This window comes from Thermobia domestica, chromosome 10, assembly GCF_964235325.1.
Source record: "Thermobia domestica chromosome 10, izTheDome1.hap1.1, whole genome shotgun sequence".
Taxonomy (NCBI): Eukaryota; Metazoa; Arthropoda; class Insecta; order Zygentoma; family Lepismatidae; genus Thermobia; species Thermobia domestica.
Genome location: NC_137463.1, coordinates 187,544,791 through 187,572,083, shown reverse-complemented (window position 1 = coordinate 187,572,083; position 27,293 = coordinate 187,544,791). Strand labels below are relative to the sequence as shown.

At 35.8% G+C, this 27,293-nt stretch overlaps 1 protein-coding gene across 1 annotated transcript in view; it reads left to right on the top strand.

Moving 5' to 3' along the window:
• Positions 1–26,969, top strand: part of LOC145662883 (inhibitor of Bruton tyrosine kinase) — a 77,543-nt gene extending 50,574 nt beyond the window's left edge. The window contains exons 14-18 of the mRNA XM_081728847.1: positions 1,387–1,586; positions 10,482–11,073; positions 13,366–13,581; positions 21,154–21,340; positions 23,484–26,969. Of these exons, the coding sequence (XP_081584973.1) occupies positions 1,387–1,586; positions 10,482–11,073; positions 13,366–13,581; positions 21,154–21,340; positions 23,484–23,615 (1,327 nt within the window). The 3' untranslated portion in view covers positions 23,616–26,969. The remainder of the gene's footprint in view (positions 1–1,386; positions 1,587–10,481; positions 11,074–13,365; positions 13,582–21,153; positions 21,341–23,483) is intronic.
• Positions 26,970–27,293: the final 324 nt, after the last annotated feature.

Genomic DNA, 27,293 nt, shown 5'->3' with positions numbered 1-27,293 from the left:
AGGCGGCGACCCCAGCATAGGACTGTTGGTGGTGGTGTGTAGGGCAAACTTCGTACTAAATGAAAGACAGTAGAACGGCAGTGTGCAGTGAACTGAACAGACGGTGATAGTGTAAAGGGTCACCTCTGGTTTGCAAAGAGAGCTAATTTCCTTCTCTGATTAGTTGGTGCTTCGTTACATAGTGTGAGCATGATGAAAGTGGCAAGTGTGTTGGTTGTGTCGCGAGGAACAATGTCCAAGGCGATGACGCACTACGAAACTCACGGGAAAACCACATCAGCGAAGAAAAATACACGGTCGGAAGAAATCCCTCAGTGACAGGTTCTTCCGAGCAAAGCGGATTGTCACTCAGAATCGTCGCGCAACTGCAGTGCAAGTGACGGAGGGACTCAAGCAGCACTTCTGCAGCTTGTGTCACCCATAAAAGTCCGCGACGAAGTTACATGGCATGGACATACGTGGTCGGTTGCATAGGTGGAAGAACTGATAAAGGCTCATAACACTTTAACACGCCACTAATGGAGAACAGGAATCTTTTCACGTCGGTTCAAAAGGGTCATCCAAGTACTTTTCTTTTTTTGAAAATTAACCCATTTTTCCTCACAAAAATTTCAAACTATTTTAAAATGTTAATATGCGTAAAGTTTTTTTATTTATTCCTTAGTATATTTCGTCGAAGTACAAAACCCTTTCAAAATATCTTTCTTCAAACGGTTTGCATATTAGTGTGAAGATTTCAATACTGTGATTAGCCTTTTCTAAATAATGTTAAGGAAATAAGTGAAACGTTTACTTCGTTGATCGTGACGCTGTAAGTCTTCCTATACAGTTTTAAACACTTTATGCAAAATGTGTTCAGAAAATGTTTCGATTTTCATGTGAATGACTTAACCTGGTAAACAAGAGCGCAGAACAACCATACAAGACCAACTCTGATAGACTTAATCAACGAAGTAGATGTTTCACTTATTTTCTTAACAATCTTAATAATAAAAAGCTAATTCGTAATAGTAAACAGTCACACTAATAAATGTCGTAATAGATGTTGCTTGCTACTCAATAATTTAAACCAATATAGTGTTGTGTGTAACGAAGTCCTTTAACAATTGCATAGTTATGGTGTGGGATTAGGGGTGATTTGTGGGAACTTAAAAAGTTAAATATAAACAATTAGTGTGTAATTAAGCACGATTTTAACCTGTGCACAGTGAGCCGAAGGCTTAGGGAGAACAGCTAGTTAGGTTAAGTATGTGTCAATTATTGTCTTTAAGCAAATACTCTTATAAATGCATTAATAAAATACTTCAAAATGGTGGAAGTGCTCATTCGAGCAACTTAATTTTTACATAAATAAATTGACTTTCCTTTTATCTTGTTTTCATTCAGAACCTTGGACGTTGTGAGTGATGAAGTAATGGAAGAATTAACCAAATTTTATTGTGAACTAAATCCTGTTATGTCAAGGAGAATAATTACCCCATACTCGGATGGGCCAACATTTGAGCAATTAGAGTCTGTCTACGATAACCACCCAGTGTCGTATGAAGAAGCAGGTGAAGAACTGAGTGAGCCACCTAAGAAAGATGGTACGTATTGATGAAATGATTTAAGATCTTTAATTTTTTAGAATTTCCTTGATACGAAAGATAGTTTCGTCTTCACCAACAATGTTAATGGTGAATTACAGCCGCCTAGGCTGTAAAACTCCTTTTCCACCACCGATCATGTTCAAAATACCTATCTTGGTTAATGAACAGTTGCACGACATCGGAGCTTCGATTAAAGGGAACTCTTATTTAGCACAGTATGATCCAGTTTAGTTCATTCGTTCTTGCATACTTTCCAGAGTCCCTCACGTATTGTGGTTCGGCGTTTTTGCAATGTTCCGTTTTAATAGGCCAAATGCACAAAAGTTCATACAAACGTTTGGGTGAGCGCTCCTAGCGGGTGATAAATAGTGTTAGTCACACAGCGATACGAATCGCTAAAAACATGGACAAAAGTCGTTTTTCGAATTATATATTAGAAACTCAAATTCATTGTAGAAGTCATTGCTACAGTCTATTACAATGAAATTATTATTATTATTATTATTATTATTATTATTATTATTATTATTATTATTATTTTGTTTGTTTGTTTTCGCAATTTTGTAATGGTTATTGTAGTTACGCGTGCCGAAGTAGCCCAACTCCTTTCAACAATTTCGTATTCGGTAATTGAATTTTAAATATTTTTATGTTTAGGCTATGGTATGTATGCACGACAAAATTATACATAATTAGCAATTTTCATTGCATCCAAGCCTCTGATAATGTAATATGTAGCAAAGTTTCGCGAAAAATGTTTTTATTATTATTATTATTATTATTATTATTATTATTATTATTATTATTATTATTATTATTATTATTATTATTATTTAAAGGATACAAAAGAATATTACCAAATTTACACATTGTAAACAGTAAATCGGTAGAAAAAAAATCACAAAAGGTTACATTGTCAGCATCCGTCAGCTTTACGAAATAAGATCTTGGAAACATCATCTTGCACCTCTCGCATCAACAAGTGTGTACGATAAACATTTTCGGACAATGACGTTTACCTTAATGGTGAAACAGACTACGTAACTGTAACATGGAAGGAACTCGAGTACTTTAATTTGTGAAGATCTATCTTTTGTATAGTTTGTTTCTGCCCATTGCGTAGTGTAATGAATAAAAACTAATTTGGTTGTCTCGCGAAAAACTTCATGACACAATTAAAAGAAAGAGACTATGTCCAACGAAAAGAATGTGCTGAGCAATATGTAATAACAAATTATGATTAAACACAGATAGCAGTAGTTCAAAATCTCTACATAATGTACTAAGAATGCGTTTTTAATTCCATATCATCACCACTGGGACAAGTATCACAGCACCGAATATGCATTTGATCGTAAACATGTAAACTAGTTATAGAAAGATAGGGACGTACTAATAATAGATGACACGCCCACCTCTACATATGTTGAGGCACATATGTCCATCGAAAGAATTTCAGGAATTTAGTAACGAACGTTAAAGATGAAAATTTAAATTTCCCGGGGAGAATTTCGAGTGCAATTGAACTCACAATGTTGAATTTGAGGGCCGAAGATAATAAAGATATAGCAAATTGTTGTTAGAAGTTACGACAATAACACGTGCAAGAGATAAGAAGATTCACGATACATGTTTACTGGAAAGAAAGAAGAAAGAAATTATCAAAACAAGAAGCTTTATTCATTATTACATTTGTAAATTTAACAAAACACTAGTACATGACGATTAGAAAACTTCCAATGAAACACAAAACGTTATTTACCCATATCCAGATATGTATTTATAGTTATTGGTAAGATTCAACCTATCATGAAAAGAGAAAAAATAATGTTAGTGACTGAATGTCAAATTAAAATACAGTTTTTATTTACTTATTTTTTATTAGACCATGTAGCAACCAGAATTTTGAAACTTCTACCGGACAACGAGCGACCAGCTAACAACGGAACGTTTTATATTGCAAATGGTGTTTTGACGGTAGCTGTAGTCCTTCCAGATATCAAGAGATATGGGCTAAAAATGGCAGTGGTGACGAAAAATTATTTGACATCTATTGTTTCTTTATTATCGGATAATGAAACGGAAGACTATCCATGGAAGAAGGAACGCCCATCATCAATCAGTTTCTGTAGACCTATTTGTTTCCAGTGGGTTCATGAAAGTACTCTTGTTATCGAAGTAGAAAGGGGATACATGTAAAAGCAGAGAAATAACAATGTGATTTACATTATTCTTTAACATTGTCAATAGTTGGTGGTAAAATATCCCATGCCTTCACTGTCTGAGAAATGTTAGAAAGAAAGAAGTAACTTGTCCAAGATACCTTTAAGAGTAGAATGGGGCTATGGATGTGCCTACGTTTGGTAATTGTATTACAAATGATGACAATACTGCTCAAAGGTTCTTTGAGAAACCTGAAGGTTTAAATGTAAGGTTTAAAATTGACAAATAGATGAAAAGCTAATCTCTTTTCGGAATATGTTAACAATTTCACGTGGGCACAAAATTAATACAACAGTTTTCCAAACCTAACACATGAAAACGATTGAGTTATTCGTCAGATTGCCTCCTCGTGTATGCTACCAACAGTACATAAAATTCTTATCGACAAACCGGTAGTTGTTCAAGCACCCATTGTACAAATTGGAGAGCATTCCGAAGAGGCCATTAAACTTCGTTGAAACAAAGATGTTAGAAAATATAAAGAAGGTTACGTGAAGATTCAGGAAGGGACACCAATTTGGACCTCTTTCACAGGTTAATGTTAAGTTCTAGCTCACTAATGTGAAGCTGAGTTGAAATTCTAAAGATAAAGAATAGAAGACAACCTTTCGAAGTAATTGTTCTCTCCATATCTAAAGAGGTGAAGGAGAAAAAAGATAATGAGAACTCAATAAATCCTGCTTCCGAATGCGACTTAGACCAAATTCCTAGAGACTTCAAGTTTGCGTGAGTACTTATTCACTAGTGTAGCGAATTACAAGTTATTATTTTTAATTATATGCTGCCATTTCTTTAGTTAATTCTGCAAATAATTTTGTCCGTCTTTTTCGCTCTCCGGGCAACTGTGTATGTGTCACCCTAAATGAAGCATGATTCTTTATGAGCAGGTGAAAGCTAGTGCGTGCGATTTTACCAAAGTCCTATTGATGGGAAGGAGCACTCACAGTGAATATGTACGTGCAAGTTAAGTTACCCAAGGGTTTATGGTAGTGGCATGTTTCTGTACTAAGGTGAAGCTTCCTATACACAAAGTAGCATTTAATGTGAAGGTAAATGCCGCTTATTATATTCAGCACGTCCTAGATATCATATACCACCAACTTGTCTCTGCTTTTTATAGCAGTGATACCACCAAAACAACAATGGCCTTCGTGGCTTGTATGGAACAGGAAACAAGTATCAATGCTATTCCATTTAGACACATCTCTGTTAAATAACCAGATGCATCATCCATGGACTTTTGCACCTCTGACCTATTAAAACGAAACATTACATAACATCGAAACACAACACCTGAGTGACTAACAATATTCATTGCTTTCAAATCTGGATCAGCATTTACATCACAATCACACTTTTGCCGAATATGCGCACCCTTGTCACCACGTATAACAATCAACGATCACTGGATATAGTGCCTGACGTAACAGCATAATGTAATATATGTAACAATAAAAGCAAGGTTCTTTTTCAGTAAAATATGTAGAAGTAAAAGCTAGGTCCTTTTTCAAAGATTTTTAAGTAAATTTTGAGGACGTGTCGTTTTCATTAGAAGTTTATTTTGTTGTACTGGTTCAAAGTTATCATAAAAAAGAGCAGCTCTAATCTATGTACCATATCTCATTAAGACGTCTGCGGTGGAAGCAAGTTCAGGGACCATCTCACGAAAGACGATGATTCGCGAATGGAGTTTCAGAAATATCTTTCTCGTATTGGACAAGAGATCAACATTGAGAAAATGAGAACGCACTTCCTCGAAATTCTACATAGCGCATATGCCAAAAGGTGACACTCAACATATTTGGAAATAAAACCTTTAAGGGCTTTTGGTTCGCTTTTCTTGTATGTGGCTTTATGTGTGTTAAAAAGAAGACCTCTTTCATGTTTTATAAATTTCTTGGTTTACAAAATTCAAACAGAATGGCATGGATTTTGTAAAAACCTATACACTTACCTGTTTTTGGAAAACTTCTGATAAAATCATATACGTGTTTGTGGCTTCCCCCATTTCCTCGAAGTTCCAGTTACTATTAGATAGGGTGAATGCGCCTATTTTCGTCATACCCCCAATGGTCGTCATGGCCAAATTAATTCGTTCATAAGATGCCGTAAGTCATGGTTATACGAATACAAGCTGGCTCATCTCTAACGTCTATGGTTTTAGTTTTTAGCCCGCCTTGCGTTAACACCGAGTCGGGTGTCTTTTGTTTTCTGTTTTCAGTTGAAGTGCAAAGGCTGTTGTTTTGCGTGCTAATTGCAGTTTTTGGAAAATTAAAAAACTTGTTGCTGCCGGTTGAAAAACAGCAGAGGACGGCGCAGTTGAAGCTCTAAAAGGTAAGATATTTATTTATTTTTATCAACCTAAGTCTCTTTTAAATGTTTACCATTCATTTGTCTTTGAAATTCATATTTGAACAAAAAACAGTGGGGTGACGACTATAGGTTTAAGAAAATTTGTGATCTTCCTTACTTCGTCAGATATGCCGAAGACTGGGTTTTTTAACGAACATGTTAGTAGAAGCTTCAAAATCATTTTAAATTTTTTGTTGGGGTGAAAGGTATCAGCTACAAAATTTTGGGGTTAATATCTTGTATCCTTCCAAAGGGCGTCATAGGGGTGACGAACACTGGTTGAGTGGGTGACGACTACAGAGTAATTAGGAATAATTTATTTCTTTTGGATAATTTTGCCTTCTTTCCTCTCCGGGGTAACTAAACTATAGAACTTTCATATCTGTAACTGATTTTCAAATGTATAAATTTAAAATTGTCTTATAACGAGATAATATTTTAAGAAAAGCAAATTAACTGTTTCATTTTGCCATGTTTTCATTAGTACCAGAATTTTGAATTTAATTCCCGTTTTATTTAAAGATCTTACCTCGCTTATCTATGAGCTATTGGCAGTTGGTGAAACGTCTTAGAACCTGACTTTTTCTTACCTACGATATTAATATTCTTTTTTCTATATTTTCAGATGCTGTAACTATGAACGAAAATACCAAAAGACGGAAGATTTTACAATATTCTGAAGATGCGATGCACAAAGCCATTTCTGAAGTACGGTCAAAGTCTATGAGTATCAAGAAGGCTGCTGCAATTTTTGGTGTTCCTCGAATGACGTTATCAGATAAAGTTAGTGGAAAAGTGCCTGAACAAAGAAAAATGGGCCCAAAAACTACCACAAGAAGAGGACATTGTTGTTAAATGGTTGGTAGATCTTGCAAAGAAAGGATTTCCAAGGAAAGTTGGAAATGGGGATGAAACAAATTTCCAACTATGCCCCAAAAGTGGAACTGTTATTGGAGTAAAAGGGTGGAAAAACTTTTATGAAATAAAACACGGAAACGGAAAGGAAACCATTACAGTTATGTGCTCATTTTCTGCGGATGGAGAAGTTTTACCGGGAATGATTGTCTACCCTTACATTAAGCCACCTAAAGAAGTTTGTGAATCCGTTCCGGCATCGTGGGGAATAGGACTCTCTGAATCTGAATGGATGAAGTGAGATGTGTTTTTTGAATACATTGCAAATATTTTGTATCCCTACTTAAAATAAACTAGCAGACTTCCCTTTCTATATTTCATTGATGGACATAAATCTCAAATTACCAAAGAGTGTTCTGATTTCTGCAGCAAGAATGGAATTGTTCTTTATGCTCTTCATCCAAATGCCACACATATAATCCAGCCTACAGATGTAGGGGTTTATAAACCAATAAAACAACATTGGAGAAAAGCTGTTTATGACTGGCAGAAGCTTAATCCAAATCGAACAGTGACCAAAGCAGATTGTGCACCAATTGTAGTGGACGTTGTAAAAACCAAAGCCACACCGGAGACGATAAAGAATAGCTTTTGGGTGTGTGGACTTGTCCCTTTAAATGTAGATGCAGTTGATTATTCGAAATGTTTGGATCACCACACACGGGGAGAAACTATCGAACTTCAAAGCACCATCTCTAAGAAGTATAGTATCGAAGAATATCACACGGCTCTTAATGTTTTACAGAATGAAATCGGTCATGATACAGTTGTTAAATTTAACGACGTCTTGGGAGGAAAATCTACTCTCGACCCTGAAGACCAAAAGCTCTACAATATCTGGGAATCAATTAAGAAGAAAGCAGAAATAAGCGATCATCTGCTCAAAGATTCTGTGTCTGTGAGTGTGGGAAGTGAGCCAATATTAACTAAACCATCGCAAACTCCCGTGAAGAAAGGCAGTTCTAATGGAGATTCTCTTGTCAAATCACAAGTCGCTGTTCCTTCTCCGTTTAAGAAACATCTCTGGTGGCCAAGAGAGGTGGAACGCAAGAAGACCAGAGGATCAACTCAGAAGTTCCCATCAGCTGTTTCGTCTGGTGAATGGAAGCAATTCTATGAGAAAAAGGAAGCTGAGAAAAGAGAAAAATCTCTCTCTCAAGAAACAAGAAAACGAAAAAGACTCGAAGCTGAAACAAGAAAGAAAACAACAATTACAAAGCCACGCAATGAATCTCAGTTATGTGCCAAGTGTAATGAGTTAGTAATACTTACTGATAACCCTACATGTATCAAATGCAACAAAATCTTTCACGCTAATTGTATTAGCAAATCACACAAAGAATTTTTCCCAGTTGTGGATGATTCTGATTCAGATGTGGAATTTATGTGCGAAAATTGTTTCGATGTGCGTGATAGTGATGATGATATTGACCGTCTTTTACATGCTAGCCACTCATCTTAAGCGTTAATACTTGCATAAGCTTGAACTATAAGAATTTATAAGAGTGACGAACACTGGAAGTTTAAGGTGACGACTTTGAGAATTTTTGTGACGACTATAGGCATTTTTCGCATGTTTGGATTGTTTTATTTGTAAACTTTGTTCTATGTGTTTTATATCAAACGTAATGATCCTGTATCACACAATAAGCTACAAATATTAGAACCAATGTACAATTTAAGCATTCACCTGTATCTGTTAAAAGTTATGAAGTAAAAGGCAAAGTTGCAATCAAAAAGTGACGACTATTGGCACATTCACCCTATAATTAATGCATATAGCATATTTCATGAATTGAAATCAATATATTTCTATCATAGTAAGTCTTTCTCAAGGACTATTCGCTTAGAATTTTTGTTTGTTTGTTTTGTTTATTTCTCGAGAAAATTTCTAAAAGAAGTACTGTTTTAACTTCACGAAGAAATAATATAAATTAGAGCCTTACAAAGATAATTTGTTCACGCGATACAGAACTCGTGAATCTTTGAAGAAGGTTCTGAACCTTTACACTACAGATTTGCGTGTAGATTTGTGTTTTTTAGTGCTTTGTAGTGTAAGACAAAGTAACTGTTGTTGTTTTTTGTTTTTTTTTTTCCTTTCAGAAACAACAACTTCACGCAATTTACAATTAGTCCAGAACCATCCGTTAAAAACATACTATACACACTCATTCACAAAATTATCTTCTCTTCACTAAAAAGGCCTGGTTTAGTCAAATTTAAATATTGAAATCTATCAACAGCAACTTCGTATTACGTACGTGACCCGCAGTAATTCGTGTCTGGCTGTCTCTTCGATTGCTTTTTCATTCATTCAGAATTCCAAAAACTGAAGATATAGTAGATTCCTTCTACACTTGCCACATTCTAATGGTGGTTAAGAATAAAGGACTGTTTATCATTATTATCAGACACTGTTTATGTATTATCAATTATTTGGGAAATTTTTGTTGATTACTGAACTAGCACTGTAAAATTTCTTTTTATACTATTTTTTTAAATTTCAATCATGTATCTTAGTACTGTGTAAAGAAGAACCATTTTTTCTAAATATTATTTATGTCGAGGCAGAATAGGATTCCATAGACAAATCCTCTACGTTTTTGTAAGAATAATAATCCTTTTCAACAGTCTTATTTTATTTTCTACTTTTTGCCTATTATATCATATTGTCGTTTTGATATTAATATTCCTTTCTTGTATTTGAACTCTTTCATTTCTGTTCAACCACAATAAGAGTAAACTTATTATTTTATTGCTCTCCGTACCTCTTCTTCCATCCAAAGCGTCATTACTTTCAATTCTTGCACCAGCTTGGTAACTGTCAGTATCTCCATACTCACTATCCTGTTAGAAATCATTACTTCTTCCTGGCAATGCATGTCATTTCTCGTAGTAGTTTTTCTGTTCTTCGTTTTACAATTCACTTTAAAAAAAAAAAGAAAAAAAAATAGAAATCAAGCAGCCGTTGATGTTCTTCCTCTTGTCTCCACATTTACGGAAACTGCCATCAGGAACTTTACACACGGTTTATCTCAAACATATTTAATTCATAAGTATTATAAAATTGACTAATTTTTCTCGTACCTTGGAGCTTCAAAGACTACATTAATGATATTGCAAAAGAAAAAAAATTCTTTGTTCCATGCACAGTAAACTTAGTTCCATTCTTGTAACTTTTGTTGTGTAATCACTATTCTTTTTACAGGAGAGTCAGGTAACAATTGCGAGGTGAGTTCAGATTTTGATGTGGCTAAACAGCTTGAGTTAAAAAGTTTTCCAAATTTTACTTTCTTCTGATTTGTCAGATAATCTGATCTCAGCAGATGTAAAATAGTCTTTACCATGATTTTCTAAAGTTCGACATACTGTGTTCTTAAATTACAATTTTCTTGATTACAGGTTACGATGTAAGCAATCGAAAAAACAAAGTGAAGAAGAAACGCACAAGGAAAAGCAGTGCTGGAGAGAATCGAACACCTCGAGTAAGAAACGAATCTGTAAGTTCTAACGCCTCATTATGCTCAGATGATGTGGATAACAGCGTTCATGCTCTTTCCTTCGAGGATTTGCAGGAGAAAACTGACAGGGATTTTTATCATGACAGCAGTATTGAAGCTGCATCACCAACTTCAGCGGAATTAATTTCACTAAACAGGATGTTATCGTCCCCTGAAGATCACAGTATTAGTTTGAGCAAAGTAGAATCACCATGGGCCAAAGCATTGGTCAACAAACAGCTTCAGCAACAAGAGTCAAAACCTAAGGTAATTATACCGAAGAACATCCCTACTACTACAACATATGCTGCATCCTTCACACAGATAATTCCAAATCATCTGGGTAGTCCCCAAAGAAGTTGCATTGAGAATGCCTTTCCTTCTCTCGATCAAGTGTATAGGGTATCTGGATTGAAGAAAAATATTCTACAGCAAACAGAGTATGAGAAAACGGCAGATCTGCAAGACATAACGAGACCGACAATAAAACAAAGGTTAGTATTATTTATTGTTGTTATTGTTTTAAAAGTTAATGAAAATCACGTGTACAAATGTAAGACAAATTATTATTGAATGCGTAGTTGTGTTAATTTGTAAATAAAACCCCAATCTGCATTTCTTAGTTTTCAGTCGGGACTAACATTCAGGATACATAAATTGAAAGTACTAGTATATTCTTACTCAAAGTTCCCAAAATACGATATTTGAACATTTTATTATGAACTTTATTATATTGACCTATGTTTTAGCCGATATAATTTCATCATCTTTTTACAAACTATAAAACCAGAATGACAATTACACCTGTAAGTCATTAAATTCAGTCCTGCACCTCGAGTTCTCAATTCTCAAGGCTTATAAAAGAAATTGATATTATTGTTGAAAAGAGGCTTACATTTCAGGCGTATTTTGGAAAGTATAAAAATAGTGAACAAGAATGAAAGTCTGGTGCTGTTATTCTCTGAACACCCATCTTCTTGAATTAAAGGCATGACTGTTAGAACAATTCAACAGTGTGTAACAGTCGTGAAAGAATGTTGCTTATGGTAACGAACAATCAGTGGGGCTGCGGTGGCTAAGTGGTAGACCGCTCACCTCTGGAGTGAGTGGGTCAGTCAGTCACAGAAATCTATCGTGTGTAAAGTTTGATCTTTGTGTTTACAGTATAGAGAAATTGTAATAATAGGATGATTCACACAGATGTTTACAGCATCACATCCTTTCTGGCTCCGGCGAATGCTCTTCAGGAACAATTCACCGTCAGTACTTGAATTGCTGTGAGATACATCCACCGTGAAACAAGCACCCCTTTCTTTGTGTAAATGAGAACAAGTTCAAAGTTTTCGTAGTCTGGAATTATTCTATAATTATGAAGCATTGCATCTATGCAGTTCACTTATAGTCTGCAGGTGTAATTTTTATGTATTAATCCCGTCATAAGTTTTTAAAAATTACACGTTGATAAACTATAAAATTTCATATTCGATTTTTTTGCTATTATGTGAGTTGGTAGAATACAATTATTAAAATAATAATAGCGTGTTATACGGTATGTTCTATTAATTCAAATTCTACTAGTGAGTATATTCCAGGATTTTGTCAATCCAACCTGATGATGATTGAAAGAATATATTTCTTAAGAATCTAGACACACAAGCATGCATCTTAAACAAATAGAGACGATGATAAAGGCAAATGAATTATTTGAAATGCGTAATTGGTGGACTAATAAGTAGAATAAAATTAGGTATTTCGAAAGAACTCTCAGCACAGTTTTATTCTAACAAAAATTATGTGCCCTGACAAAAGTCAGAATACGCAAATTTGTACTGCCCCAGAAGAAAACATACTGCCGCGTGATGTTGAGATAATATCAGAAACCGATTTATTTCCAATTGCTTTTAAGTTCTTCGAAACCAGATACAGTAGATACAACTAATATATATTTTAATTATTAATATATAAGTCCGAAGCGTTTATTATGAAACTAATAAGCATATATATATATATATATATATACTGTTACGAAGTTCAAAGGTACCAAAAATATGGAGAAATTCTACAGTTTGAAATCTAAATTTATATTTTAAAAAATTAAAACAGTTTTGATATTACTGATAAAGTAGTTAACTAACGTGTCCGAAAAGATGTCTTCCATACCTATCATTGTTACCATTTAGAAAATAAGATTATTTCCAGTGCTACTCATGTACTCTTCTGATACAATTCCTTATAACAACGTACGACTGGGAGTCTGTAACATTGATTTAGTAACTCGAGACATTCGATCCTCTAACAGAAATATCCAGATTACTGTATCATCCAATATCTTGTCTTGGTATCCATCAAATAACAAATTTTATGATTCAATAATTATTCCGTTGTCCTTTTAACCAATAAATTCAGTGGCACTCTAAACTTGGCCTTTTTTTTTGCCACTAAACCATATGGCTCCAGTTATTGTTCGTGCCTACTACTTACAACATTAAACTTATGCAATATATTTTTTAGAATCACTAACTTTTCCACCAAGAAGGAAAGAAAGCGATAAATTTCAGTGGTAAATTTATTTATGTAGTGTAATAAATGTTATGGAACTTTTGATTAGAATTTTTATGAATATAATGTAACTCTCGTACCAAAACAGAGTATTTATGAATTTCATTTTACTAAAAATCAGTCTTTTAAAGTATTCTAGCATGTTAGGGAAATTACAGTTTATGTACATGCTGCTCGAAAAATCTACAAAATGGTTTCAGACTGTGGCTCTTTGAATTGTGTTTCAGTGATTCGAAGAAAGGCACAAAGTTATCCCAGAAGCAAAGGAAGAAATTGGCAGCTGAACAAGAACAAGATAAAACTAATCATGTAATGCAACCGAAGTCTGCGTGGGGAAATCTCTCTCAGAGCTCAGTTTCATCAGTTTCGGAAATTATGAAGAAAGAAATAGAAAATGCAAGGAAGCCATCTCCAATTCCCAGAGAAATTCCTAGGCAACTCAGGTAAAATTAGTTAAAAACAATGCGATAGTACTAGTATCAATTTCTCCGTTTCGCTGGTTTAAATTAAGAAAAAATAGTAATATGTTTCGTTAGTCAGTAACCTTTTACTATTGTTACGATATTGGTCATTTTCGAAGATTGTTATATATTTCTATCGCCTCCCCTCTCCATGTTGCGGGCCACGGCATCGGAAGTGTCATTGTTCATCTTAGCGACCCCGAAAAGTATGAATTCGACACTGATATTGGTCATTTTGATTTTATATATATATATATATATATATATATATATATATATATATATATATATATATATATATATACCCTCCCACAATTTTTGTGGGGCTGAATTTGGATTATCAGAAGTGTCACTGTTCATCTCATCGACCTCAAAAACTATAGATTCGACAGTAATATCGGTCATTTTCGATCATTTGTAAATGTCTTTTCCCTCCTCTAAGTTACATCATCAAAGTGATATGACAAAAATCATCTCATGTTCGAACATCATCGAGGTTGAAAATTAGATCGAGATCGGTTCGGTGGTTCAAGAGTTATTAAGTATTTATTTTTATATACGTATCTCCCTCTCGTACCTCCTCCCGTAAGTTCTATCGTCAAAGTGAACAGATAAATACCATCCCAGTGCCGAATCTCATCTATGTTGAAAATTTGATCGAGATCGGTCAGGTGGTTCAAGAGTGAAGTCACATAGGCAGTCACCTTCATTTTTATTTTTTTTTTTTTTTTTTACATATATCTGCGACGTTGCACCGTCAAAGTTAAATGATAAAAATTGTCCCAAGCCCAAACGTCATCTATGTTGAAAATGTGATCGAGATCGGTTGGGTGGTTCAAGAGTTATTAAGTTTTATTTATTTTTATATATCTGTTCCCCCTCCTCCCCCTAACCCAAGGTCTACCGTCAAAGTGATATGATAAAAACCACCCCAGGTCCGAAGTTCATCCATATTGAAAATTTGATTAAGATCGGTCCTGTGGTAAAAGCGTGATTAAGTCACAAAGACGGCCACTTTTATTTTTATTCTTTTTACATTTATCTCCCCCTCCCCTCCCCTAGGTACCACCGTAAAAGTGAAATAACGAAAATATCCCAGACACGAACCTTATCTATGTTGAAAGTTTGATCAAGATAGGTCTGGTAGCCCAAGAGTTATTAAGTTTGGCTCAAGAGTTAAGTTTCACTTATTTTTTATAGATTTCTCCCCTCCCCTCCCCCAAGTTTTACCGTTAAATTGATACAATAAAAAACACCTTATATTTGAACCTCATCTATGTTGAAAATTTGGTTAAGATCGGTCGGGTTTTTTAAACGTGATGAAGTCACAAAGGCAGTCACTTTTATTTTTACTTTTTTAAACATATATTTTCCCCCTCCCCATCGTTGCACTGTAAAAGTGAAATGAAGAAAACATTCCAGGCCCGAACCTTATCTATGTTGAAAGTTTGATCGAGGTCGGTCAGGTGGTTCAAGAGTTATTAAGTTTTAGACATTGTCATATATTTCCCCTCCTCTCCTAAGATCTATTGTCAAAATGAAAAGATAAAAAACTTCCCAGATTTGAACTTCATATATTTGAAAATTTGATTGAGATCGATCGGGTGTTTCAAAAGTAATTAATTCACGAACATAGTCACTTTTATTTTTATATTTATTGATTTTTGTATATCTCCCTCCACCCCCTCCCCTACGCTGCTCCATCAAAGTGAAATGATAAAAATCATGCCAGTCCCGAACCTCATCTACATTGAAAATTTGATCAAGATCGGTCCGGTGGTTCAAGAGTTAAGTTTTATTTATTTTTGTCTGTCCCCCTCCTCCCCTTCCCTAAGTTGTACCGTCAAAGTAAATAGCTAAAAACACTCCCAGGCCAGAACCGCATCTATGTTAAAAATTTGATCGAGATCGTTCGGGCGGTTCAAGAGATTAAGAGTCACAAACAGTCGCTTTCAATAATATATATATATATATATATAATATATATAATATAATATGTGTGTGTGTGACTTCACTTTCACTACTTTCCTTTAAACACATATATACTAAAGTGGCTAAGCATACAGTTTAACATGTCATGTAGTTAACTCCAGGACATTAGATACAAGATCGGCGGACGAATAGTGGGTTATAACAAACGCTGTGTCTTCTGCTTCGGGTAGAACGAACCGCACACTAGACATCACTAAATGATAAGCAAAATGGATTATTGCATATGACCGTGTCAAACTACAGCATCAGAGAAGTTTGATATATAGGAAGGTATGTCATATGAATACCAACACTGGTGAACATCGCAATCGATACTTGTTGCCAGAATTACTATCGAAAGAAGGTACTCATGTTGTGTCAAACACCAAACCTGTACTTTGAATAATCGTCTCTGAATATAGCTAAGTACTTGTATTTCTGAAACGATTCACTAAAGGGACCACAGACATCTGCTGATAATAACTGTCCCACTGAAGATGAAGGTTTTCTACTACTAAACGGTAGTCTGTGCGCTTTTCCGTAAACACAAGAGTCACAGAGAACATTTTCATCTTTCACAGAAATATTCAGCTCTTTCTTCATTAAATCTTTGATATGTTGCTTGTCCTGATGTCCCCATCTGCTATGGTACAATTGTAAAAGAGCTTTATCAGACATCACAACATTCACTTCTTCACTATTACTTGAGGGTACTGGTTCAAACTGCGCTTTGAACAATGCCCCTTGTACTTTTCTTTTGCCATGAACGATAGCAACTCCGTCCATTTCTAACAAACACTCTGTGGTAGAGGACGTAAATTTACTATTCCTATTCCTATCCTGTGCGGCCAAAACTGAGAACAGATTTTTCGTAATATTCGGAACGTACCACATATCCGTAAGGATTAAGTCAACTTTCTTGCCTTTCACTTTTGAAAGCACTTTGACGTCACCTTTCCCTAATGCAAGCAGCTTCTCTTTACCTGCTGCTGAAATACTACTCGGGTTCTCAAACTTCTGATAATTGAGGAAGAAATCGGGTGTGTGTGTTACATGCTTCGTTGCACCATTGTCAATCCACCAAACGAAAGGTCCATTTTCTTCTGTAGAACATTCTTCGTTCGCAGAATAGACAATTGTCAACTTGGTTTCACTAGATTTCTGATTCTTCTTATTCTTATTCTTAGGCGGTTTCCCATCTGCAATCCACTTTTTGCACATTCGAACTCAATGCCCTCTACGTCTGCAGTAATTACAAATATCGTCTTTCTTCACCTTCTTCTGTAATTGCTTCGGCGGATTCACTACTAATGCTTCTTGCTCTGAAGGCGCACCCTTGTACTTGCCTACTGGTGACCGCTGTACAAAGTTCCTTTCGAACATACACAATTGTGTAGTCAATTCGTCAAACGTTGTACTTCTTTGGTCAGCAACATCCAACTTGATTTGAAAGTTTCAAAAGTACTGGGTAGGATATGTAACACTTTACAGATCAACAAAAGATCCGGTAATTCAGTATGTCCTTTGTCCTTCAATCCACTGTTAAGTTCCATCCACAAACTGTTCAATTTAGCTATGTGTGTGGAAACATCTTCACTTTCACTCCAAGAAAAGGCGAAAAAGTCCATACAAATCTTGAACAATTGATCTGTGGAACTTGCCTCAAATAGCTTCTTTAAAGCTAACCACATTTCTTCAGCCGTATCTTTTTCCATTATCTTCTGGTAGACTTCGTCCGTTACTGCACTAGTTATCATCGACTTCGCATAACTATTAGCTTTCCGGTAAACGTCAGCCTCTGCTCTATACTTCTTCTTTTGAGCTTCTGAAGCGGAATCTTCTAACGGTTCCGGTTTTCGCAACTTGCCATCGATAACTTCTAGTGTCCCTTTATGGTATTCTAATAAGTCCCTAATTTTTCTTTTCCATACGGGCCACTCTTTCTCACACGATAACGGCTTTATATTCTTTAACAAATCCATCTTCGTGTTTAAAGAAAGAAAACAAACCTGACACAGACCAACTAACCTACTAGGTGTATTTGAATACAAACGTCTCGACTTTTACTACTAGGAAACGTAAAATGCAATAAATCTATTTGCACTTCACACCACACTAGTTGCACTACACTTAGAATATGCATATGTCACTAGCACGCCTAAAATAATGCGTAAGCCGTTCGTCGCACTATTCAAGCACTTAAAACCAGACACAGCAGTTTCGGAAAATTTCAGTAAGCACACTGGGCCCATAACCAGTATGTTGGAAATTTTACAAAAAGAAAAAAAAAAAAAAAAACTAAATAGAATACGTGAGTACCTTACCTCAATTTCCGCAAGCGTGGTTTCCGTTCGTCGTCTTGGATATATATATAAAAAAAAAATATATATATATATAGGTAATGCTCCCTTTGATCTTCCTATCTTCTAGAAGATTCTACGTGATTTTCACACTGTCTGTCAGTCCTGTGCACAGGCTAAAGTCCAATATTATACACGTCCCAACTTCCTGCAGCACTAACTTTCAGTAGCTATAAAAATCACACCGGAGCACGTAATTATACTCACTTCACTTACTATTAAACTCATGTGTTAGACAGGTACACGATCTGTGTTGCCCGCACTCTACGATAGTTGCATACGACTGCTTCCTACAGAGCAGCAACTTCCAGCTCACAGCACTCATACAAAACATGAACTGTAACTGTGTGTGTGTCACTAGAGGGCGTAAGGTAATACACGTCACACACCCTGACGTCACTAAACGAAAACTTGATAAACAAAAGCACATAAAAAGGTCTGTATGTGCAACAGAAACTCCAGAGGACAGTCTCACCTGGATTCATCATGGGGTTACAGAACGTACAAGACAAGTATAGAGACACGACCAAGTATAGAGATGAGCTTTGGATGTCCTTCTAGAGATATATCTGCAACTTGTAGACTGTAGCTGAGAGAGGTTTCTGGTGTGTGAGATGCCAAAGGGTTCAGTCTGCGGACGATTAGGTAAAGCAGTAGACGGCCAGATATGCAGTGGAACATCATTTCCATTCACAAAGTAACTTTTGTTGAACATGGTGTGGCCTGTTATTCTACTATCCAGGACCAGCAATGAAGAGACAACCTTATGAAACATCTCACAGATGTGCCATTGACGGTACAGAGACCTGTTCAAAGTCTATTACACACTAGCGGGCAACGAATCCAATGGCACTCTCAACTGGCATGCCTGTTGCCGGGCCAGTGGATTGCCCAGTATGCTAACACAGTACAGCCAAACATGGATGCGACCATCATAATGTTGCAAACAGAAGCAGGGTTCATAAAAAATGTGCGATTCGGTTTTTCATGCATGAGATTTGCATCACCGTTTCGACCACATACTTCGACTGTACAGTCAAAAGGAGAAACGGTAATAGACATACCCAGCCGCTCTAGCCCCGAATTCGTACGTACGCTGGTGTTCAGGATGTTGCTGTCCGATCCATCACAGCGAGAAAGTTTGTTCTTGGTCAGTAGCGTAGCAGCTGCCCCCGCAACCCCCGCAGTGCGGGGGGGCCCCGAGGTATAGGGGGCCCGGAAGTCTTGCTATGAATAAAGATTTAAAGAAGTAGAACTTCAATCTTACTTCTATCGGCTTTACAACTAGGGCCCCTTCTCAATACTTTGCGGGGGGCCCGCAAAAGTGTCCTACGTCACTGTTCTTGGTCTAGTATGTGACTCGGCCGTTAGGTTGTTCACGTAGTTTGTATTGCCTTACTGAAGCAATCGAATCGATATTTACGTCTCTGTGGTTGCACTCCGTCCTACACGTAAACCAGTTTTGCGGAAGTATATTACACAATTTCTCTACGATGAAAGACCGATAGGTGCTGGAATTGTTGCCTTATTCGACGACGAGGCATTGTTCAACGGTCCTTACATACACATCACATCAACACTTGCCTTCTACTGAACTATGGCTGTCTGGCATGTATCCGGTTGCTGTCAGCACGTAATTCGTAGCGGAACTTCACTGTTAATAATCGTACTATTGTACACTATATATTCACCAAATGTAAGGTCGATTCGATGGCTCCTTTTTGGTATTTTATTTTTAATCTCTAGCAGGTGAGAAGGGCTATATACTGCTGCTGGAGTCTTTTTGTGCATCATCTCAAGAGGAATTTACTGCGGGTTCCCAAAGCAGCAGGATGACAGTTTGCTCGTCCGCGATGTTCAAATTGTATTTTTGAATGGCTTGTGGAAGGTTAGCGTCTCTTCAGGACCAAGGCTATATAAAATGTGGACCTACGGTTTAAAGTGGAATCCGAACCACTATAATGTGTTTAAATTTTAATGCTCTCGCACTGGGCCGGATTAATATGTTGTAGCATTTGTGCATTTCGATTGACCTGCAAAATCTGCATACTGCAGAATCTCTTCTTCTTCCAAGACTTTATAATTGATTTAATAACAAAATGAACTTGCCCAAAAGTGCGTCGTGCTTTATTGATATCCCATAACGGTTGCGGTGGAAACTTTAAAAAAGCTAAATGCGTCTCACATCTGATGTCAGCATTAATAAGTAAGACTCATTTTTCAGTAAGTTCCCTGTACATAACAACACGTGTCAGTTACGAACTTTACCGTATTATAATGACACACACAGAAATTCTAATAACTATTCTACTTACAGGTTTATGCGATAACTGAATACCACTTGCACTTCTGAGTTTTCGACTCTCTTGTGGAGTCTTGGTCACGGAAGGTAAAAACAGGAAATAGAAAAATAAAAGCATCAGGTAGAATAACAAGAACGGACTTACCCAGGGTAAAGCGATCCAGGAGACACTTTTTTTTTCAAAACCCTAGGTCACACTGCAGATAATCTGATCACAATGTTATGTTTCCTGATGTATTTATTTTTTTGTCTCGTTTTAATCCTCCGTGACCAAGACTGCATGGGACAGTCGGAAGCTTGGAAGTGCAAGTGGTATTCAGAAATCACATAAACCTTTAAGTAGAATGTTTACCATACACCGTATTAATTTAATAACCTGAGTATACAAAATTTCAATTGCTTCTAGGCAAGTGCTTCGAGTTATTGAACTTTTTATTTTGATCACTGTAAAAGCAGGGTGTGTAAAATAGGCTTATTTTTTATTCTGCTCATTTCGTTTTTATTCTGTTTATTCTACTACATAGTAATTAAAATACAATACTTTCGTCTCTATTTTATTATAATTTTGAAATAGGACTAATATTGAATTTTGAACAATTAGATTTATCATAATCATAATAACTTAAATGCAAAGTTTATAAACGTAGCATTCTCTATGAGTATAAGCCGTTAATTAGTGTACGGATAATTGAAAATAAGTTACGAAAATTGTGTGTAAAATACACTAAGCATAAATAAAGTTCAAAATCATCCTTTAAGAATTATGTATGTAAAATACGCGGTGGTGTAAATTACATGACCAAATATGGTAATAATAATCTTAATAAAAAATTAGTATTTGGAATCTTTTCCATATTAGTTTCAGATTTGTTCTCATATGGCAGTAAGCTAGAACTTAATTAATTGTAATTGTTCTTACAGCTCAGGATCAATGTCCGGCTTAACAAATCAAAGTCCTACACAAACTAATGCCAATCCGTGGCTAAGAGGCAGTTCCATGTCTCCCACCTCACCTACTCAAATGAATTTCAGTGACATTGTTGCAGATGAGAAAAAACAGAGGGAAAACTTGCGGCGAGTAAAAGCAAAACCTTTAGAACTAACTCAGGTAAGAAATTAATACATACATTTTTTTCTGTATTTAACAATTACTGTTACTTCTATGGTATCAGAATCCTATTTGACCTATATGAACACACTGTCAGTAACAATTTGATCAACGGTGAATTATTCACAACCGTATCGATCTTCCTTGAAAAGAGATTGAAATATATTCTTCTTTTTCTTCTTCTACTACTACTACTACTACTACTACTACTACTACTACTACTACTACTATTACTACTACTACTACTATTTTACTACTACTACTACTACTATTACTACTACTTCTTCTTCTTCTTCTTCTTCGTTCACTGACTCAAAAACATTAGAAGTGCGCTTGAGCGTCTGTTTTACTGGGAAAAGGGGGATCTTTATTTCCTTTCTCATATTCGACATAGCATGATGCATCATGTCATTTCCAGGGACTGAATTCTATATATTACCACTTGCCTTATCCGTTGTTGCTCCAGCATTTTCAGTTGTCATATTTATCTTTCTGTTGTAAACATAGCACACACTGAACTATTCACAATTAACAATTATCAGTAGTTCGGAAAGAACACTTAAAACAGCATGTGCTAACAACTATTAACCAGACACTACTATGTCATACCACAAATAACTATTGGCACAAGATTCAGCTCTCAACTACTGGCAACAGCGCAATCACTAACTTGGTTGGCTAGAACAGCATGAAAGCATAGTGCAGTGATTTGCGAACTACCACCCTTTTGTTTCGTTTACAGCACGTCTATCTGTCAGAGGCCAGCTTTCGTTAACTACACAGTAATATTAGGCAATAAGAGGACATCTACAATCAGCTTCAACCTTCGTATAAATATTTTCTCTATTAAATTTTCAAAATCCGCTTTATGACCATGTTGGACCAATTTAGTATATATGGATATATCTTGTGAAAAATTGTAAGAAAATATATAAATGCCACGAACGATAGGTCAGCTGGCATGTCCAAGCATTTATATAATGCCGGTACTGAGGAAAGATATTTGCCGTATTTAGTTGTGTAAATGTAATACGAGGAAAACTCGAAAAGACTGTTTTTTTATTTATTTATTTATTTATTTTAATACATTTTAATATAAATTCGAACAATGCAATAGGCTTTTCTTCAAACGGTCTCAGTGTAACTTCCAATTTTTTCCACATCAGTTGGCAAAGATGGCCGGAGTACTTAGGACGTTCACGCCATGTGAGTAGTGATGTATTATTCGTTTTCTAACACACAAAGAGAGAGACAGCCACAGATATCCACAGGAAAATAGAGCAACTGTATTGGGACAAATGTTTAGCAGTGCAGAGTGTGCATTGGTGGTGCAGGGAGTTCGAAAATGGCCCAAAAAATGACCAGAACAATAAGCGATCGGGGAAACTTCAATTCTCGCTGACACCGGACATTACGCGTGTTGACACAGCGAACAAAACAATCGCCAAACTTCACTCTTGAGGTTGGGAGATTATGGAGCATCTCCCTTACATCCAGACCTTGTCCCTAGTGATTACTTTTTTTTTCTTTTTTTCTCCATTGAAGCAGTTCCTGGCAAAACAAGAGGTTCACGAACAGCACCAAGTCACAGAGTTCGTCTTTGGTTCTGTATTCAGCGGGCCGCCTTTTACGAATAGGAAATCGAGAAACTTGTAGTTCGGTAGGACAAGTACCCCAACAGCTGTGGTGATTATGTGGGAAAATAGACAAAAGTGCATAGAATATTATATACATCGTTTGTAGTGTGTAATCTTGCAATAAATCAGTAGGTGCAGACTTTTCGATGTATCCTCTGGTAACTTAAAATGGTGACATAGAAAGCATTTTACAAGGGATTTGTGAGCAGCTAAGATGTATATTGTAATAAGGACTACTATGACTACTATGAACCTTTTCTCACTAAACGTAAAATAGCTTTTTATTTATTTGTTTGTTTCGTAATGGACATATACATTGATTTGTGTCTTGTAATGTATGAAATAAGTTTTAAAATGCAAATCGAGAAAGAACCTTTCTAGGATTTCAAGAAATTTTAGATAATCATGAACTATATTGTACGATAATGATAATGATATAAAAAAATAAGATGTAGACGGTCAAATTCTGTAGTATTTCAATTTAGATATTTCTTGCTTTGTTACAGATGGAAGACAAAGCCATGGAAGATTTACTGCAGTTTTATAATGCTGCAAATGCTACTGAGGAGCGCATCACTGTGCGGCGTAATTTACATGGAGCAGTTGCTACACCAGTGTGGATTACTTCCCATCATTAATTTTTGCATAGAATTTTTTGTTTCAGGAAAAATATGACATTTTTTGTTTATTGTGTTAAGTTGCGTTACTTTATTCAAGAAAATCCTTCCTTTTCGTCCGTAAATAGGTGTTTATCAGGCTTCTCGTATACATATAGGATTGTTAACATTAATTATAATGTGAGACCGCGGAGTGATTGATCATGGTTAATAAAAGAATATCATCCCTATATTGTAATGACTGTGTATGTCTTTCTTTTCTTCATAGTTGCTGAAATGTTTCTTCTTTATCGTTGAGCTCTTGGTCCCAGATGGCTTCCTAACAAGGATTATTGTGTCAGGGTTTTGTTTTTTATTAATTAAAACATATCAACATTGGTGGAATGTGAATTAAAAACGGTTTGATCGTGCTCGTCAAACGTGATTGTAGAAATAATAAGAGGTTGTAAATTTTCCTTTATATTATTTTATGTATATACAGTGTATAATTTGTTTAGTGTAAATGATGTATGAGCAATATTCAGATCGTATTCTGCCTTAATAGTTTAGTTTTATCTTTGCAGGTAGTTATAGAGGTAGTGTTTAGAGATTACGTGATATTCAGAGGTTATTTTTGTAATTTCTTTCTTCCTTAGAGTATACTGTATGTGAAGACTCGTTCATACGTTAAAACTTAATTTGAGCTTAGCTTCAAAGTTAATTTGCTTTTCCCGAGTTTAGTACAGTGTGATCTTACATAAGAGCAGCATGTTTGATTTGAATTGTTTATTCCAAAAACTGTGTATGCTCAATGTGACAAGTGTAAATGAAGAAGAAAGGGCATTGTCTATTTTTTCTTAATCGGTTTTTTGGAAGGAAAGTTATAATCACAGAAAATATGATTTGGGTTATTTCTTCGACCTGTTAATACTTGCCGACTGAAGTTTCAGCAGGTATATTTGCGTCGTTTAATTATAAAAAAATAAAAAATCTAAAGTTTGAAGCCAACCCAAATATTTAGTGACAGCGACATACTTTGTACTTCTTTTTGTGGAACTGAATCCCTTTAGAGAAGAACTTTACAAAATAAAATTAAATACACGCATACTCTAAGAATGGAAGAATATTTCGTTTAATTTTAAATAATTTATTTTTTTGTATTTTTTGCCATGCATACTGCATTCATTTGTTGTTATAATGTTTCAATGTAGATCTTATTATTTTCCCTTTTTAAAAGTATATATTTTTTGTTGTGACTGTACAATGAGTACAGTAGTAGCCTACTACATGTGAGAACTTACGCTTAGTTGTTAATTTGATCTGTAAATATATCTGTTTAGTACCAAAGGATATTTGCTTTCATATTTGTAAATAGGTACTCTTTTCAGATATTATGAAAACTGGTCAAATGACTCGAAACAATAGTTCATGTTAGCTAATAGTTTATTTTTCTTCTTTGTTCCTATTAATGATAACAGCATTAGAAAAATAATGTAGACACATAGCAAAAAAAAAAAAAAAAAAAAGTACTTAATTTACAAAAATATATACCCATTATAATAGCCTCGTGCTGCGTGCACAGTAAGTGTTAGATCCTGTAATGGATAACTCAACAGGAATCATTTTTGCACAAGATAGTGTACAAATGCGTGGGAATGCTTTTTAACTAGGAAGCATGGGACCAAACATTCTTGGCTGCGGTTTGTTTTCGGGAGACAGTCTGTTGATTGGTGCATTTAGGAATTATTTTGTATTCAATATTGTCTTAAGATCAATTCAGATTGATTGTAATTGTAACTTGTGTAAATACAGTTAACTACTCTAGTACATTAAGGTGTGTATGCAGGTAAACATTTAAGGTGTTCATTATTGATTATCGTGAAATGGGAATTCAAGAAAAACAGTATAATTTTACATTTCTTACTGTTTAATTGAAGTTGTCTTGAAAGATATATATCAATCAGCAAGTTGTAAACCAAGTTGCTAAATAGTTAATGCGTTTCAGTATTTAATAGTTTCACTACCAAATAAGTTTCAGTTTTTGACTTTATTTCTTCAGTTTTATTGTTTAATCTACAGCTTCTCAGACTTATCTCAAAAACGCTATGACGAATAAAAAAGAAATGGTTTATCGTCCAATAATAAATGTGTGAGCAGTTCAAGAGTGTTCTTAATTCATTCTTCCATGCGTGAAAAGTAAGAGGCAATAACACACACGCATCATAAACTGTTCAAAACATAGAACTGTGTCATGAAATTACTTCCTTGTTTGCATGTTGGAATGGGCAGAAACCGAACTTCTTTCCCGTTTGTTGAAGGAAGTTAAATGTAGAAATATATACGAGGGCGAGTCAAAAATTATCTACACTTTTCATTCTACAGTTTATTTACATGAAACTAGGGTTATATTATGCACATCATTTTTCTACGTAATCTCCCTCCTCATCAATGTACTTGGCCTAACGGTCAACGAGCTTACGTATTCCTTCCAAATAAAAGGTTTTCGATTGGTCGTGAAGCCACTTTTGCACCGCATTTTGCACGTCTAAATCTGAGGCAAATCGGCTACCACGCAAAGCATCCTTGAGTGGCCCAAACAAGTGGAGCTAGGTCTGGGCTGAAGAGAGGGTGTTCCAATAACTCAAATTTCAGCTTGTTGATGGTGTGATGAGCCGTGTGTGGCCGTGCATTGCCATGCAACAACAAAACTTTCTTCGACAACAAACCTCGCTGTTTGTTGTGAATTGCGGCTTCAGGTTCTTTTCCAACATTTCACTGTAATTCGCACTGTTGATCGTCTTTCCCTTTTTTATAAACTCCGCCATTGTGAATTCCCGGCGGGAGCTCATGTGGTTCGGATTCCACGTTAATCAGTAGGTCCACGTCTCATATAGCCTCGCTGCTGAAAGGGACGCTAAACTAAAAATCAACTCAATTCCGCCATTGTGAGCCAAAACAAAGTTTACAACCTTTCCTGCGGATGGCTCAGTTTTGAATTTTTTCTTCGTCGGAGATCCAGTGTGTTTCCACTGCATACTCTGGCGCTTTGATTCTGGCTCAGTGATGAACCCATGTTTCATCGCCGGTGACTATTCTATTTAAAAATGCATCACCTTCGTTGTTGAAGCAAGTGAGTAAGCGTTGACAAACCCTAACACGAGTGAGCTTGTGTTCTGCAGTAAGCTTTCTTGGTACCCACCGTGCACAGACTTTATGAAAACCGAGCTCGTCGTGGATGATTTGATGGGCAGAGCCATGACTGATGTTCAAAACAGCTGCTACCTCATTGATAGTGATTCGCCTATTTGCCAGAACCATTTCTCGAACTTGCTGAATGTTGTCATCTATAGTGGAGGTTGATGGTCGTCCTGCTCCCTCTTCATGCGTTACACTTGTTTGACTGCTATTAAACTTCTCGAGCTAAAAAAAAAAAAAAAAAAAAAAAAAAAAAAAAAAAAAAAAAAAAAAAAAAAAAAAAATTAACACAGTTTTACGTGATAGTGCACTTCTCCCATATTGCGATGATAGTGTGCGATGAATGTCTGACCCTTTGACACCCTCCGACCAGAGGAATCGGATCACTGCTCGTTGTTCCTCTTTGGTGCAAACTTCTAATGGAGCAGCCATGATATATCTGCAACAGAAAGAAGATAAATGGAAGAATTAAGATCACACTTACACAGCATTACCACAACAGTATAACAATAAAAATATACGAGG